Here is a 17,982-nt window from a genome sequence, read left to right as displayed (position 1 = left end):
ACAGCAGAGAGCTGGATCAGAAATGGGGCAGCCGGGATTCGAACTGGCGACCACATGGGATGCCGGCACTGAAGGGGGTGGCCTTCCCCACTATGCCATAGCACCGGCCCCATTGAGTGACATCATCTTTACATAACATGTCCTAACCTGTTACTGTGAAGACTAAACGATCAGACTTCCCAAAGGCGTAGGAAGCGTCTGTAGATAAATTGAAATAAAGCCGACTCGCGTCATGACTGCGACTGCGGGTGTGAATCGGGTGCAGCAGAGTTGATGAGCAGCACTCATGGTGGTCTGTGCAGGGCTCTTCCCGCCCAGGAGAGCCCGCCGGGTTCCTCCAGGTGTTCTGATGTGGGCAGCCACCTGGTAGCACACACAGCTTGTCACTCTGCGCGTGTGGGCCTTTCGCTGGAGGGATGGTCTTGTACCTGTGCCACGCTCTGAGTCTTGGTTAAGACACCCGGCACTGGGTCCCGTGAGCAGCACACCTGCTTCTTGATGAGGTCAGACACATTCTGCTCATCGCTTCCCTCGCCGGGAGCCCCAGAACGCCCCATCTCCCTGTTGTCACACAAACACAGTAGCTCAAGTCCACAGCAGGTCTTCAAAACACGCATGCAAGCCTCCGGCCTGCATGCACGGAGGCCCTGCCCACCAATCTGCACACATTTGCAATCTTTAGAGTTCACTTGGGTGCAAGCAAAAATCTGAAATATAAACATAGGAGGCATCATTAACAAGTTCAAGGACAACGTTATGAAAAATTATACTTGGACATCAAAGAATTTTGCACCAAAATAAACTTTCTTCAATTCCATTTTTTGTTTTCCATAAGCTTTTTTTTTAATTTGAGAGGCACAGAGACAAAGACACAGAGAGGAAGAGCTTCCATCCCGTGGTGTCCGTAACGGCCGAGCCTGATTTGGAACCAGGAGCTGGAAACTCAATGCAGGCCTGCCACTTGCACGGCAGGAACCCAACTGCTTGAGCCACTGCTGCTGCCTCCCAGGGTCGGCGTTAGCAGGAAGTGGAGTTCAGGAGTTGGAGTCAAGAACAAAGCCAGGCGTTCTGAGGCAGGACACAGGTCACCAGGAAACTAAAAGCCCACTCACTCCTTGAACTTCTTGTAGATGATAGAATCGCCTGTCAGAAAATCCTGAAGGCCCAGCTCTGTTTGAAGAACTGGACCTGTTAGAGAGCTCCATAAATACTCCATGCATAGCCTTGTTTTAATGTGCATTAGTTGCTGTTTAGAGTTCTAGACAGTGAGAGAGGGAGGCAGAGAGAAAGGTCTTCCTTCCGTTGGTTCACTCCCCAAATGGCCGCTATGGCCGGCGCTGTGCTGATCTGGAGCCAGGAGCCAGGTGCTTCTTCCTGGTCTCCCATGGGGTGCAGGGCCCAAGCACTTGGGCCATCCTCCACTGCACTCCCAGGCCACAGCAGAGAGCTGGACTGGAAGAGGAGCAACCGGGACCAGAACCCAGTGCCCATATGGGATGCCAGCACCCCAGACAGAGGATTAACCAAGTGAGCCTCGGCGCCGGCCCCCAATTTTCTCTTCTTCAAACGTCCAGTTCAACTCATCTCCCTGCATTACAATGCTTGGCTTTTTCCTGTCGATTTTCAGGAATTCGGTTCTGCAGAGAACAGTTCCCTGTGTGGGTTTTAGAAATGTCAAGTTCCTGCTCCCAGAGTTTTCTCCTTCTTGTCCCTTCCCTTTCTCATCTTCACTAGGACAAAACAAAACAAAACAAAACAGAACAAAACCTTCCTGATTTGGAAGTCGTTGTTTTCGGCCGTTTTCTGATCGTCCCCACACAGAGGTGTGTGGGGAGCAACTGAGACTAGACTAAATTACCGGAATTGCTAAGACTAATTCTATGCATCTGATCTCCCACAATATGGCGCTGAGAGAGAGCAAACAACTTCCACACAGCTGCCTCGCCAATTCAACTAACAAGCTGCAGGAGCTGATCCTGCTCCTGATTGGAGGAGAGCAGCATGCTTGGCATGTGGGCAGCAGAGTTGGGATTGGTGGAAGAGGACTATAAAGGAGGAGAGAGACAACATGCACCAGGAACATCTGAGGAACCCCCGAGAGAGCCGGCCGGCGGTGTGCCGCTCCTCCGTGGAAGCGGGGAAAGCGGCGGGGTTGCCGCCCCTCTGCGGAGGCAGGGGGGCCGGCAGCAAACCCGGGAAGGGTTGGACAAAAAGAACAGCGCAGGGTCCAGTGTCGTTCCTCCGCGAGTGGGGGAGCGATGGAGGTGCACCTGTGCTTTCTCCCGCCGGCTTTCTGGATTCGTCCTCTGCATTTAGCGTCCGCCCCGGGACCCCTCCTTGGTGCTTGCTGCTGGGTGGGAGCTCCCGTCATTTCTCTGCCTGCGGTGAGCAACTTCCCCCAGCCCCATCTACTGGGCCCTTCTCCGCGGCTGTGTGGTGCCTGTTTCATTCCATGACAGTCCCACATAAATATTCTCTCTTCCGTCCTGCTCACCTGCTTTCATGCACCATACAAGTGTTCCACTGTGTGTGGGATACGGCTTCCTTGTCAAATTCCCAGCAGGCCAGGGCCCTGTCTTGGTACTTGCTTTCCAGAACCATCTTAGCTTTGCTGGATCATGACAATTTATCAATTAGCTGTCAAGCCTTTTACTCAGGAGTGATGAACCCTAGTTTCCACGGATGATCTTGCCTGCCTTGGAATCCCAATGGTTTAGCCCAGTAGGTGTGTGTTTCACGCACGTGGGATGCAGGTTGGTGCCTCCAAGGTCACAGCAAAAGGGGATGAGAACGGGGTGGCAGTGCGTCAGCTCTAAACAGCCCCCACTAGAACAGATGCCCATCGCTTCAGCTTCCTGTCCACACCTCACAGCCACGGTCTGGGTGCAAAAGAGACAGAAGTGTAAGGAAACCCAAGGCTAGTTATGGGGTATTTATGGAGCTCTCTATCAGCTCAAGTTCTGCAAAGACAGCCGAGCTTCTAGGATTGTCTGTGCAGGCGATTCTACCTGCAGATTGTCTGTGCAGGTGATTCTACCATCTGCACATCACGAGGGCAACAGAACACTGCATGCATTGCAGTGATGCAGAAAACCCCTCACCCCACGAGGGAGCAGACAGAGCCGGAGCAAAGCCGTGTGTTTTTGCCACTTCCACTATAAAGACAGAGCAGGCATGATTTTTATTATCTTTGGATCATCATACAAGTCAGCACACATATCACAGAAACAAAGCAAAGAAACTTAATTCATGAAATTGTTTGTATGCCGTTCAAAATACCTGTGCAAGATCCACCCAGGGCTAGCTTCTCCATTCCTTGGGAAAGGGCCGTCTTAGCAAGTTGCTCCGCGATGTCTATGTCAGCGTCCTCCCCGGTAGATCCTCTGCAGCGCTGTTGCTGCAAGCCTAACGTGTGACACCGTCAGTCACCTTGAAAGGTGGCACTTTGGAAATCCAGTGTTCTGAGCATGCGCGCTTCGTAAAGGACGTTCACTGGGAAGCTGGGACCGGAGTGTGGGTGCTGGCCGAAGGCTTGAGCCCCTAATGCTGAAATGATGTCTGCCACGACCATGGGATCTCACTGCCCTCATCTCTCACTTCACGTGGCTTCCTGATCCCGCACGGGGCACTGGCTTCTGGGTTGTTCGTTATGACGAGGACAAGCGTGGGGGGCATTCCCGGTCTTGTAAGGGTGGGAAGTCCCAGCCGTTGAGAAGGTGCCGAGAAGTCCTGGGCGCCAACAGCTGCTACCGCGTCCTGAGCTGTCGGGCATCAGAAGGTCCGACTCCGATTCCAGGTTGCAGCTCGGTTGCCAAGGAGCTCTGCCAGTACGGCCGTGGCCACCGAGGAGTCTCGCGTCTCTCGATTCTCCATGTGATGCTTTGTAGAACTGTCAGTGTGCCGACCTCCTGGGTGCCATGTGTGTGCAATAGCGTGTGGGAGGCATTCTGGAAGACGGCACCGCGTGCCGCCATCCTTTCTTTGGAATTCTGAGGCGTGAATGCCAGGGGTGACAACTGCGCAAGATGCATCATTCATTCTTCAGTGAGCATGGGCTCCCACAGAGCTCCAGGCGGCAGGTGGGCGATGCAGGCAGTGGGACCTGAGAACTCAAGATAGGCGTGGAGGTGCCTAGGCTGGGGTCTCGCTGTCACTTGTCATGAGAAGGGGCCAGGAGCAAGGACCCAGGAACCAGCTTTGCAAGTTCAGGTCCCGCTCTGCCACCTACCAGCTGCGAGACCTTGTGTGCTTTCAGTCTGTGCCTCAGTTTCCCCCTCATAAGGTGAGGCTGTGACAGCCTTGCCTTGGAGAGGATTGAGCAAAATTAAAGTCCTCAGCACAGAGGCTGGCACAGTCTTTCCCAATATTCTGCTGTGTAGTGTGTATTAACTGAAGATTTCCGGCAATGCTGCGAAACTCACCGATGGCATCCTTTTCTCTTATTGTAATTCGCACTCAGAAAGCAAAGATCATGTTGCAACGGTCTTCTATGCAAATTAGAGAATTAAAATCAGAACATCACCCAAAGTAATGACCTACAAGTAATAATAGCCACCCTAGTTGCTTGTAGAAAGTCTCTCCTCAGTTTTATTAGGTCAAACAAAATCAGCCCCTGAGCCTTCTAAGCTCTCCAACGAGAGACTGGAAATTCGACTTTGGAATCAGCTTCCTGTCCGGCTCACAAACATAACGCTCTCTCCTGGTAAGAGAGCCCCACCTTTGCACCAAGACCCCAACTTGCCTCGCCCACCGGGAGTTGGCTGCCCCGTGCCACTTCTCTGCCCCAGGCTTTGATGCAGACAGAAGGGCTGTGCTCTGGGTTTGTCTACACTGGCAGCGTAGCGCAGAGCTGGGGGTGGAATGACGGCACAGGACCCTGCAGAGGTTTGGATCCTTCCCCTTTCTCTAGGACTTGTCGCGCCCTGCCAGGTGGGCTCTCGCGTGTTAGAAAGGAGGTGGGGGGGGAGGGGGTGGGAGTGAGAGGGAACTGGAGGAGGCAGGGACACCACAGGGCCCCCGGAAGCGACTGCTTGATTGGCGCCTGCGTTGGGAGAGGCAAGTCTGGCAGCCAGTGAGAGCAGCAGGCGCTCAGGGAGCAGGAATGCTCAGGCCTCCCAGTGCCGGCCCCTGCCAGCGGGCACTGGTTTTACCACGAGACCCGGCAGAAAGCGCCCTTTATCAGAGATCTCACTTCTTAGTCACCTGCGTTGGGGTTGCTTGTGTTGACTTCGTTGTGCCTAGTGCAGTGGGGCAAAGCATGCTGGGACACTGGAAACCAAGACAGCAGGTGGCTTCTGGACATGGCCCTGGCTTCTCTCCCTCCCAGTGGGTAGAGTCTGCAGCCGGAGCCCAGTCCTGACCCTCCACTAGGGCCTCACTCGAAGCTGCTGCACGGACAACCAAAATGGTCTTCTCAGGCAGTGCACTGAGCCTGGTTCAAGTTCATTGTGAGGGGGTTGGTTGGTAAGTCTCCCAGCACCTGGAGGGCTAGGTGTCCCCAAGGGGCACGCTCCATCGCCTCTGGGTCCTGCTCGGTGAGAACCTCCTGAAGGGAGCAGTCTGGGGGCCAGGTACAGGTGCCTGCTCCTCGGCTTAGGAAATAGTATTTGTAAAAGTGCTGCAGAGGGACCAGAGCGCCCCGTGAGTGCGTTACGTGCACGTGTGCTCATCCTCTAACATCTGGCCGTCACGTTCGGCGCCGTCAGGGCAACAGTGCCTGCTGGCGTTTTGCTTGCTGAGCAGGAGAAGGCAGTTGGTGCTTACAGACGCAACCTGCAGCTGTCTTCAGTGGACAGGAGTTGCCACCCACAACCACTGGTCATTCGCAGGGGCACGTGTGAAAAACAGCGACCCCAGCTCCAGGGGTCCAGAATGCCCACTCCACGGGAGACATCATGCTTGAGCCTGGGGGTGCAGACCCATGGCCACGTGAGGGGCCGCAGTCCCTGGGGAGGAGACCACCCTATGGGTGGGGGACAGGACAGCAGGCGGATGCTCATCCACCCCCACCCATGTGAGCCACCCACAGCCCTCAGGGTGCAGTGACTGATACTTTCTGATCCTACACATCCACGGGCTGTCCCCCCTCACCTCCACGTGCGACCACACCCTCTGTGTGCCCACTGCATCCAGGAACCGACTCTCTCTCCACGTCTGCCACAGCCTCCATGCAGCCACAGCAGCCCCATGATCCCAGGGCAGCTTCCAGATACCCCCATGCCAGCCTCCACACACCCACGCCAGCCTCCACACACCCACCCCAGCCTCCACGCACTCACCCCAGCCTCCACGAACTTACCCCAGCCTCCACGAACTTACCCCAGCCTGCACACACCCACGCCAGCCTCCACACACCCACGCCAGCCTCCACACACCCACGCCAGCCTCCACACACCCACGCCAGCCTCCACGCACTCACCCCAGCCTGCACACACCCACCCCAGCCTCCACACACCCACACCAGCCTCCACACACCCACACCAGCCTGCACACACCCCCAGCCTTCATGCACCCACCCCAGCCTCCATGCACCCACCCCAGCCACACATCTGCCCCAATCCTGGAACCCATTCTGGCTCGTGGGGCCCCACAGATGGAGCTAGGCCCCAGTGCGGCTTCCCCTCAGTCACACGGGAGTGTTAGACCTATTTGTGGTCTCCAGCACACTGAGGACTCCAGGCAAATCCACCAGGGCCCACCCCTTGCGCTGGAGCCAGCCTGCTGGATGTGCCATGGTTGAGACTCCCGGAGGCCACCTCACTCCCCCAGCCACAATCAGCTGTGGCTGGAGTCCCTGCTGGTCACTTCCTGGCCGAGGCGCAGGGCTCTTGCTGGCATCACAGACCACAGGGCAAAGGTCACTGCAGTTTGCTGGGCTTTGTCCACAAAAGGGAGTGGAAGTCAGTAGCTAACTCTCAGTACCATCCACGTGGAGAAAGGGTGGCTGGCGTGGCCCCCGTGTCCAGTGGGAGGTGGGGCTGAGGCATTAATGGCAGCATCACACGTGGCATCTGTGGACCAGAGACCACGGAGACCCTCGCTGGGATCCATGTGGCTCTGTGGGGTCAGGCTGAGTGCCAGGGCTCCCCTGGCAGGCTTCATCCTTGTCCCCAAAGCACGAGTCCCGGCACCCGTCTGACTCAAGGCAGGCCCTGGTCCACCAGCACCATGTCCTTGGCTGGGACGAGGACCGCGGCCCGGCTGCTGGCTGTCTGAGCGCCGTTCCTCTCTGGAAAGCTCAGGCGGGCAGGTGACGCACCCATGCAGTCTCATCACTGCTGTGTTGCTGCAGCTCAACGGCCTGTCCTAAACAACAGGCTGTATTTCACATTATCTGTGTCTGAATCGTAACATTTTCACACGCAGCTTTTTCCAGAAACCGTATCTCAAGACTCCCGATCATCACAAAGCCTCAGTAGCCCTGTTTGTTAAAGCTGCAGACTTTGCTTTTGCACTGTAAGACTGGCGCTCACTGTGCGACGTGGACTGTCTCCATCATTAGGAGGCCATGGCTTGGGAAACAGTGGAGCCATGAAACTCACCATCAGGTGCAAAGATGGCAGGGGCGGGGGGTGGAGCACCAGGAGCACCTCACCTCGGCTGCCTGGGAAAAGCCCATCTTCCCTTTGATGCGACTTTTCCAGAACAAGTGGGGGTTATTTTGTCAAGCTCTGCAGGGGCTAAGCGAGCAACGTGGGCCCTCTCTCTGTCACACGAATTCCCGGTGCTCATCCCTGTCCCATTTTCTGGTGACATTCTCAGCCTCCCTCATTTCTCCAAGGTGTCCCGCAAAGCCGTGGCCAGGACTGTGATCTGTGCTAAGAGAACTGTCGCCACAGCAACACTGAGAGACGGGAGTCCTGAAACAAACAAAGCGGTGTCCGCTTAGCTGAGCATGGAGGGCAGAGGGTCAGCCACACACTGCCAGCGAGGGCTGAGGGCCGCGGGCTGGGCGGTGGGAAATGGGGGACGCTGGGAGACTTGAGCCCCTCTCATCTCCAGGCACCATGATCTCAGCCGCTGCTCCCCAGCCGTGCAGGGCCTTTGTCCACTCCCGTGCAGGGCGAGTGAGGCTTGCCCTCTTCCCCAGAGCTACCCCTTGGCTGCAGCCCTTTTATCATGGTCAGGTGCAGCATCAAGGGGGCAGGGGACCCCAGGCCTCATCCGCCAATCAGGGCTGCCCAGTGGACGCAGCTGTGTGCGTCGTAGGGTGCAGCAGGTGGACGGCCACAGGTTAGCATGAGAGGAATCGCACCCCAGGGCAGGTGAGCAGCAGTGGGAATTAAGTGGCAAGATGAGTGGGCCAGCAGCTCCTGGAGCACTGGGGGAGAACCTTGATTCTCTTCCTTTGCAAAAAGTGTTCTGACAGGCCGGTGCCAGGGCTCACTAAGCTAATTCTCCGCCTGCGGCGCCGGCACCCCAGGTTCTAGTCCCGGTTGCCCCTCTTCCAGGCCAGCTCTCTGCTGTGGCCCGGGAAGGCAGTGGAGGATGGCCCAAGTGCTTGGGCCCTGCACCCACATGGGAGACCAGGAAGAAGCACCTGGCTCCTGGCTTCGGATCGGCGCAGCGCTGGCCATAGTGTGCCAGCCGTAGTGGCCATTTGGAGGGTGAACCAATGGAAGGAAGACCTTTCTCTCTGACTCTCTCTCTCTCACTGTCTAACTCTGCCTGTCAAAAAAAAAAAAAAAAAAGTGTTCCGAGGGGCCAGCGTTGTGGCACAGCAGGTTGAGCTGCTGCCTGCAATCCTGGCACCCCCTTTTGGAGCACAAGTTCGAGTCCTGGCTGCTCCACTTCTGATCCAGCTCCCCGCTGATGCGCCTGGGAAGCAGCAGACGATGGCCCAAGAACCTGGGCCCTTGCCCCCCGTGTGGGAGACCTGAACAGAGTTCCTGACTCCTGGCAGCCTGTCCCAGCCTTGGCTGTTGTGGCCACTTGGAGAGTGAGCCAGCAAATGAAGATTCTCTCTCTCTCCCTCTCCCTTTCTTTCTGCCATTCTGCCTTTCAAATAAATAGCTCTTTTTTAAAGAGAGACAAGTTCCTAGAAGGTGAAGCATGGTGCCCTGAGGAAGATCAGGTGTGTAGGGAAGAGGGTGGGGCTGGATCCTGAGCCACGGTCAGGTTAGGTAGGAAAACATCATCATTTCTTGCAAATCCCTTCTAAGTTAGGAGCAAAGAGGGTCATCTTCCGTTTGGGGTTGCAGATGCAAATTCTGTGAACCCAAACCTAAATGCAGCCAGGGCCACAGAAGAGGCCGCGCTGTCTGCAGCATGTAATGTGTTCGCCGACGGGGAGCCTGCAGGTGGACAGAATAATGCAGACATGAGAGCATCCCACAAAAGCCGGGCTGTTGGCCGGCGCCGCGGCTCAATAGGCTAATCCTCCGCCTGCAGCGCCTGCACACCAGGTTCTAGTCCCGGTCGGGGCGCCGGATTTTGTCCCGGTTGCCCCCCTTCCAGGCCAGCTCTCTGCTGTGGCCCGGGAGTGCAGTGGAGGATGGCCCAAGTGCTTGGGCCCTGCACCCCATGGGAGACCAGGAGAAGCACCTGGCTCCTGCCATCGGATCAGCACAGTGCGCCGGCCACAGAGGCCATTGGGGGGTGAACCCATGGAAGGAAGACCTTTCTCTCTGTCTCTCTCTCTCTCTCTCTCTCTGTCCACTCTGCCTGTCAAACAAAAAAAAGAAAGAAAAAAAAAAGCCAGGCTGCGGTTCTGGGGAAGCGGAAGGGGCTTGGATCTGCCAATGCCATTCACTCGTTCCCTCATCCACGCATCCATTCACTCGACCAAAGCCCCGCCACCCGCAGGTATGGCTCCTGTGTGCTAATTCAGGGCTGCAGCCTTGAAACTGGAGCACAGCGTCCTTGGCTTGACCCGGAGAAGCCGCTCCCTTTTCGGTCTACATCTCATGGACATGAGAGGCACAGAGTTGCCTGTTCTCTTGGAGCAGGGAATGCGCAAGAAAGCCACCCCCCCCCCACCCCACCGGGGCAGGCACACCTGTGCATCTCCTGAGGGAGCTCGGGTGCCGGGCCATGAGGGCAAGGGCAGGGGCAGGGCCTGGCCAGGCTCATGGTTGACAGGACTATGGTATCCACTGGGAGGCAGGCGTATGCTCCCAGCATTGGAGAGGGGACAGCCAGGGTCCAGTGCTGAGGACGGTCGTGCATCCAGGGTTGGCAGAGCCAGAGCGGCCACCATCTCAGCAGTGCACTTGCCTCCTGGTCAACCTGTGCCCTGTCCGTGTCTGTGGGGTCCACAGCATGACCTCCAAAGCCAGGGACTTCTGCACGGGCATCCGGGCCTGCAGCCACTGCCCACCTGGGTGGTGGCAGCACCTCGTCACCTCTTCTTGCCCCTGTTTCCTTACTGGTGACATAGGGCTGTTGCCACAGAGCTCCCTGTGAGGTCTGATGGGAGCATCTGTCCCATCCCAAGACGGGGGCCCGGAACAGCCTCTGTGACTGCCCACACTTCCCTGTCATCAGGTGCATGAGGCTGGTCAGCAGGAGGTGGGATGCCCCCTTCTAGGACACAGCGGCAGAAGCAGCTTGGTGACGCAGCAGCGACCGCAGTGCCCGTGGTGGCTTTCAAGCCCAGCCTTTCACTGGGCAGTATTTCCACAGCCGACTGAGAGGACGGAGGTCTGTCCTTGTGGGTGTAAGACACGGCACACGAGACTGCAGCCCGACGTGGAGAGTTACACACAGGAGCACTGGCCCTCCGGCTGCTGAGCGGACCGAGGCCTGGGCTTCGTAGCCCTCTCAGGGAAGAACAGGCCACAGAAGAGGGCCTGTTCCCTTGGGCTTTGTTGGTTGTTTCTTGCAGCAATAGAGACTTTTACAAAGAATGGCCAAGTGCATGTCCACACCAGCAGCGATAGATTGTCCAAGGTTATTATGAGCCAGTATTTGCCTAGCTACTTCTAGTTTAGAATTCCCAACTCAGACCATGAATCTTCAGTGTTGGAAGAATGATGGAGATGGTTAAGCATGCATCTCTTCCAAAAGCTGCAGCCCTTGGCATCTGCATAGACTGATGCCCACATCTCTGCAAAGATGCATTTGTTTAAGGGAATGACTTTGGCCTTTGGTCTCAACCCATGGTGACGATGTGGATAAATGTATCCGCTCTTGAGAGTCCCTTCGACACCACATAAGCCCAGTACGAGGTTAAAAATTGTAAGCAGGAGTCGTGTCCTGGTGAGGCGTGGGGAAGTTTCTAGAAGTCAGTAAATGGTTCTTTCAGTCCTCTCTGCCAGTTGTCTTTGAGCCACTGCAGCCCATCTGACGCGAGCCCAGCGGGCATCACTGCCCTTGATTGCACGTGGGAAAGCTAAGCCACAGAGGGTCTGGAGGAGGCAGGGCCCCATCACCCTGGATTTCTGACCCCCCCGCAATGAGGGAATGATCTGTTAAATTCTGAATTTAAAGGTGCAAAATGGTCCCCAGCCCCAGGTTCTGTGGGTTGGGTGCCACCTGCCCAGTGGGCATGCAGCCAGTGCAGCTGTCTTCCCACTGGAGTTAACAGGGGTTATCAGAGAGTGCTGAGATGGGGGAACCTTGCCCAGCTATGGCCACAGAGACCTGGGCAGCTTCTGCCCTCCCTGCTGGCCCAAGAGAGAGGCTGTGGTGTGGTGTGCGAGAGCACTGGGCGGGAGGCCTGCTCCCAGGTCAACTCACAGTTGAGCTATGGCAAAAACAGCACAGTCGGGAGTGGAGCAGGCCTGTTCAGAGCGAATCAACTGTCAGGAGCCGTGGCCGCAGGAGAGAGGCGGTTGTAGCGTGTGCACCTGCCAATAGGTAAAACTCAGCCAGTCTTTGGGGGTGCTTCTGCCCCCTCCACACAACACTCAGGGAGTGCTCAGGAAGACAAGTGGGCATTGCTGGAGAGTCTGCAGGCGGTGACGCGTGAGTGACTGCCCACAGGACCAGGGTGCCCCGCAGGGGACCTCTGGAGATAAGCTTCAGGAAGGAGAGCCTTTGAGGTGGGACTAGTGAGACTAAAAGCTGACGCAGCCGAGGCCCAGCCTCGCAGCCCGTGACGGCCATCCACCTGCCGGGACCCTCTGATGCCAAATGAACCACGTTGCCCAGGGCCTCCAGGTCACCGTCAGGCCAGCAGTGACACCTGCCTCCTCCTTTCTCATGGTCTCGAAGGGGTGGGGAACCTTTCTTCTGCCAAGGGCCTTTGCATGTTCCTAAGCTCCTTCGCAGGCCCTGCAGAACTATCAACTCAAAAATTAGCCGGCTGGCGGTGGACTCTCCAGTCCTGCCTGTGGTCGCCTTGGGGCACAGACCTGTGGGCCTGTGATGGGACCGGGCCTCCGTTCCCCTGCCTTGGGCTAGAACCTCCTCTTGCCCTCTGAAGGTGGGCCATTCCTTCCTGTCCTCTGTCCCTCAGGCCAGCCCACAGCCCAGGTGGTCACTGCGAGGGGGCAGCCCCGGGTCCTGGCCCTCTCCCCCTGAGCTGGTGCAACCGTGCCCCAGCCCTGACCCCGGCCCCTCCCTCAGGATGCCAGGACAGCCCTCCTCTGTGGAGACGCCTGCGTCATCTTGAGATGGCCGTGCAGTGACACAGGTCCCCGGAATCCACGGAGAGTTAAGTGTGTGCGCGCGCACAGATCCCTGTGTCAGCGTCCTCGTGTCTGTCCACTGTTCTCAGACAGGAGTTGTTAGACTCACAGGCATCTTCTGTGGGAGGGAAGGAGTTGGATCCACCGAATGCATCAGACAAGCTGGCCCTTCCGCGGGTCTTGGGTGCGCGGGCAAGGGCTGGCTCTCCACACCTGTACCCAGCTGGTGCTGGGGGCTGGGAAGGGAGCCGCCCCGAACCCTTGACCCCAGCGCCCTGCCTCACTCTCGGCAGGTTTTCCAGCCCCTGGCTCCTGCCTCACTTCTGCTCGGGTCAGCTGTGCAAGGATACGCACCCCGGCTGGCCCTGGCACGCGGGGACAAACAGGGGCGCCAGCCAAGAGCTCACCTGGCTTTGCTTTTCCTCTCCCGCAGGGACGGATCTGCAGGAAAGCCGGCAAATCCAAAAAGTCCTTCAGCCGCAAGGAAGCCGAAGCCACCTTCAAGAGCCTGGTGAAGACACACGAGAAGTACGGCTGGGTCACCCCGCCCGTGTCTGACGGCTGACGCCGGCGCCCTGCCCGCGCGCCGGGGCCGCCCGCCCTCCGCTCCCTGGCACCTCCTCCTCCACGCTGCGCATCCTCCATCCTTTTTTACTCCAGCCAGGACTGCATCCGGAATGCGAAGGAGCTGTTTCAGTTATTTAGGGACAGACGTGTTGACAGAGAGAGAGAGAGGCAGCCGCCGCTGCCGGGCTTCTGCTCCGGTTAGGAGCCAGTGAGCATCCCCAAGTCGCTTCAGAACCAGAGTTGCGGTGGTGACGCTTCCCGGCCTGCACGCCCGTCCGCCAGCCCGGTCCCATTGCCCTCGCTTCTCTCCATGGCAACACTCCCAGGAGCCAGCAGGAGCCCCACCCTTGCTCGCTCCAGGTCCACGCCAGCGGCGGCCGCTCGCTGCGCCTTTCTCTCTTTCTCTTCCCGGCAGGTCACCGTAACTCAACATCGTGTCTTTCCGTGGCGCGTGGTCCATAGGGACCTCATTCATGCTCTGACTTTCGGCTCATGAAAACACAGATTTAACACGGCCGGGTTCTACAACCCGTGCTCCACGTGCTGATTTTGTGGTGTGCTGCTGTCCCCAGGGGAGCCAGTGCCACTGGACACAAGGCAGGGCTGCTGTGGCCTCCCGGGCAGGCAGGGGTGCAGACGCCAGGTGCACGCCCCGGGGCTCAGAGCCGCGGACAGCCAGGTGCGAGCAAGCTTTTCCGAGGACAGCGCGTTTGTGTTCGTGTCTTCTCCCCACCGCTGGAAGTCAAAGACCACCTCCCATTCCCTGCAGGGTCCTCTGCCTCAGCCTGTCCCCGAGTGCTAGCGACAGGGAATGCCCGAGCTGCCAAAGTACAGCGCGTGATCCTCCGAGGATTTGCATGACCGGGGCCATTGCTCCGCCCGGAAGTCCCTGTGTGTCCCGAGGCCGAGTCGCGTGAGCCCCGTGCTGTGATGTCCACTTCCTGTTATTTAATCTCCCCCCACGATTTCGTTTGTCTCTTCTGTTAAGTTGCTTGGAACTTTCTGAGAAACTCCGTGCGATGAGGACATACGGTTTATAACATGATGCGGAAAGAGGTCAAATGTCATTGCCAGTGAGAACCCTGATTGGACACATTTTAAATAAAATCATGCATTACTTGATACGCTGCCTCAAGAATCCAGTCACTGCGGGCCATCTTCCACTCAGAGTATCGCGCCTGTATGTGAAACTTGAGTTCCCAACAGGACACAGGGGCAGCGTCCGACAGCCGGGTGCAGGAGAGGGTCTTAGGACCCTGTGCCCTCGCAGTACCCCGTAGGTGAGGACGGTCCGGAAGCAGCCAGGAGGGGGAGTTGGAGGTGTTTGGCAGCGCTCAGGAGACCAGCTGTGTTTGCCTCTATGAAACCAGAGCGAGCGTCCAGCCGACTACAGGTGGTTCTCGGTCTGCGGCTTCCCAGTGGCCTGTGCTTTGTCCAGGGGTTTGCAGAGACCTCAAAGGACAGGGATCAGCTCCTCCCTTCTGTGTCGCTTTCCTTTTTTGCCGCTTGCCCTTTGTCCCCAACACACAGTGCAGCTCCACTTGGCCAGAACGCCCAGGTAGTGAGACTGCTGGGGTCCTGCATGGCGTGATGGTGGAGTAGAGTGAGCTCCCAGCTCTCACCCACCGGGTGGTCATCCGAGGCGGAGTCTGCATCCCTGAAGCCCAGCGTGTCGCTCCTGGGCTGCAGACCCTGGGCTTTGGCTGTGCTGGAATGTCACTGTGGCTGTCCAGTGGCTGGGGCAGAAAGACCTTCGCGGGGGGAGCACCTGAGGTGGCCGCCTTCCAGATCTTTCCTGTTCTAATGCAGAAGCTACGGCAATGTCTTTTTCTAGGAAATAAATTAAGCTGATCCACTCATGGGTTGTTTAGTGGCCGATTAGCAAGCGTGTCCACAGCTGCCTCGGGGACAGCTGTGCCAGAAGATGCGGGTGGCAGAGCTGTAACCACCCCGGGGGGGGGGGCAGGTCACGGCCAGCAGCCAGGTGGGGAGACTCAGCGCCACTGCACCCTGTGTATGCCCACACGTGGATACTTCTTGCGTGGCATTTCCATCCGGTTTGTTAGAAACCTGTAGAAGAAACTGACTCTCTAGTCCAAGAAATGCCATTGTCTTCACTTAGATTGCTAAGAATTTAAAAATGTAAAACCAGAGGGAAATCGTTTAGATTATGACCGCTACTTGACTCATTCACAGGCAAGAATTCTCTGCCTCCAAGGCCACTGCAAGCCTCATTCCCCCCCTCTGAAGCAGACACCTGCCTGAGGAGCCCAGTGCTAGGAGGCTGGAGCCGGGGGCCCCATTCAGACAGACAGCAAAGGGACACGTGATTGGACAGGGAGCGCTCCAGGCTCCACCCCACTTGTCAGTGGGAACTTACATCAAGCCAGAGGCTGCAGCGCCAAAGCAATAGAAAAATGGAAGCTCCTTGCACTTCTCCATGCAAAATCCTTTCCCCCAGTAGTTCTCGCGGCCTGAGTGTCCACTTCTCCCTGGGCACTGCGGGCTTGCCAAGCCTGTGGGTGAGATCTGCACGTGGCTTAACAGCCGTCTTGCTAGGAGGTTGGAAATTACTTAGTTGTAGGAAGTCCCACATGAGCAACAAAATTATCAGCCCGTTTCCTGTCATGTATGCACGTGCACCCTCACACACACACACACACACACACACACTACCCCCAGTGAAGAACCACAGCTCTCAGATTCACTACTCAGAAAAACCAGGGTTTAGGACTAAATTTTTCAGCTCCGAAGTTCATTCCATCAATCAAATTTGACCTTTGGCCTCATGGTTTGAGATGAAAACGTGTGGGTGAATGAAAAAAGACGCAGGATTGAAATGCAGAAGTCCACATAGGCTGGGTGATCCGGCGATGGCTTCAGCTCCAGAGCTCAGCTCCCTCTCGCTGCGTAGCTGTGAAAATGGACCTGAATGATGGAGGGAAAGCACTCTGGGAGCCAGGACGGCTGTATGAACCTGACACGTCAGGAAATTACACGCAACCACAGGCGTCAGAACCCACGCGGACGCTGGCTCAGAATTCCATGCTTAAATGCAAGTACCTTACTTGCAGCCATACCCTTAGTTTCTGTTCCCAGTCCCCTGCACTAAGTCCACTAACTGCACTCCTGGGCCATCTGTGCGCCCACTCAGCGTCTTTCTCTTGGATGCCAGGAGTGCCGATGTTCCCTTCCCAGGGGAGGAACTCAGAGATCAACCTGCAGCGAGTGAGACAAGTGCCAGGCTGCACTGCAGAAGTCAGACACGGTGCAAGTCCAGACCGGGAAGGAGCCATAGAGTGAATGAGGCTTGAACTATGGCTGGGCACGGGGAGAAGAAAGGCAAGTGCAGAAATGAAAGAGGCAGAGGACACCCCACGGAGGGCCCAGAAGGGGAGAGCTGGCCCCGTCCCTAGGCCTGATGTTAGAAGACAGGACGCAGCCTAGCCCCACGGCCTGGAGTGGCGTGTGGGTCTCACCCCACGCGTAGGTATTATGTCTCAGCATTTTAACTTAACCCTTTTACAACACAGAAATGTTAAGGATTCACTCCCTTGAGAAGCAGAACTGGCTTCCTGTCTGTCTGAGGGTGGCGCCGTCACGTCTAGGGGGCCCCTTGGCCTGACTTCATACCTACTGGAGCGAAGGAGTCTGTGCAGCTTGTCCAGGGTCAGCTGGGGCGGGGGAGCCGAGGCCACTGACCCTTCCTGGTGCTTCTCTCGAGGACATTAGACAAGGCGCAGGACCCTACCCTAGCACACACTTCTCACCTCCCCGGGGAGTCCCAACAGCCAAGGGTCTTCCAAGGTGCCTGGGAGACACCCAGGGTCACCCACTTTGTGCCAAAATCAAGGCGGTGCCAAGGGCAGAGGCTTATTCACATTGCTGTGGACGCCTTGGCCTCGGCCTGTGTGATCACGGTCAGCACTCTCTACATTTCTCTCCAGAGGCGTTGGAACAGCATGGAGCTGCATGCTACGCTCCCCTGTATCTCTCATTTTGTGCAGCCTCCAGTTCACGTAGTATTGCGTATCCCTCAACCCCAGGGTTCACCTGACCCGCAGAATGTGGCCAACCAACTGGAAAGGCCAAACAAGCACTGTTGACATTCAGGAAGGCCGTCGGTAATGTCAGCGTGGTTCCAGAAGAAACACAGGGGCAAGGTGTGCTGGCCAAACAGAAATCACCGAAGCCCAGTGCAGGTCCAAAGGGAAGTGAGATATTATTTCAGGATTGCACTGGACTTTGACAAGTAGCAGCATGGAGTGAGAGGAGGGGCACGGGCCAGTCTTGGGTTGCTAGGGCAGTGTGCCACGAGGGAACAGCTCCATGCGCTGCCTAACTTGCAGCCACGGAATCATCTTGTACCTCTAGATCGTGGGCAATCCCTGGTCATGATATCAACGGGGCTGAGATAGGAGCTGCCACAACCCAGCTGCTTGGCCTCACTGCCGCTTGCCTTCTCCAAGCGTGATCTGGCTTCGTGACCGTGTTTGCCGTGATGACGATGGTAGGATGTGCTGCTGCGTGGGGTTACTGTAAACTTGCGAACCATCACCACAATTCGCGTGGAGACTTTGGTGTGTTCTCTTCCCAAAGCTGTCCTGTTCTGTGATCCTCAAAAGGAGAGAGAAAATGCATGTGCCGTAAACTTAACGGGTAGGAAATGTTTGCTGTCGGAACGTGGTGAATGCATGTGTCCTGTCACCTGGAGGCGCTGCCCTCACGGGGAGCAATCATTCTGGAAAGCAAGACTTTAAAACCAATAAACGTCTTTACGTGCACGGCTCGTGTGTCTTGGCATGGTCTGTGTTGAGTAACCGGGCGCCCCTCATGTGTGGCC

General features: G+C 57.0%; 1 protein-coding gene across 1 annotated transcript in view; it reads left to right on the top strand.

Annotated features, from left to right (window-relative positions):
• The window catches only part of UBE2QL1 (ubiquitin conjugating enzyme E2 QL1), a 37,553-nt gene extending 23,292 nt beyond the window's left edge, over positions 1-14,261 (top strand). The window contains exon 2 of the mRNA XM_008248835.4: positions 13,006-14,261. Coding sequence (XP_008247057.4) covers positions 13,006-13,137 — 132 coding nt within the window. The 3' untranslated portion in view covers positions 13,138-14,261. The remainder of the gene's footprint in view (positions 1-13,005) is intronic.
• The last annotated feature ends 3,721 nt before the right edge of the window (positions 14,262-17,982 follow it).

Source organism: Oryctolagus cuniculus, chromosome 14 (genome assembly GCF_051225735.1).
Source record: "Oryctolagus cuniculus isolate XC-2025 breed Fujian yellow rabbit chromosome 14, ASM5122573v1, whole genome shotgun sequence".
NCBI classification, from domain to species: domain Eukaryota; kingdom Metazoa; phylum Chordata; class Mammalia; order Lagomorpha; family Leporidae; genus Oryctolagus; species Oryctolagus cuniculus.
This window is presented reverse-complemented; position numbering and strand designations above follow the sequence as displayed.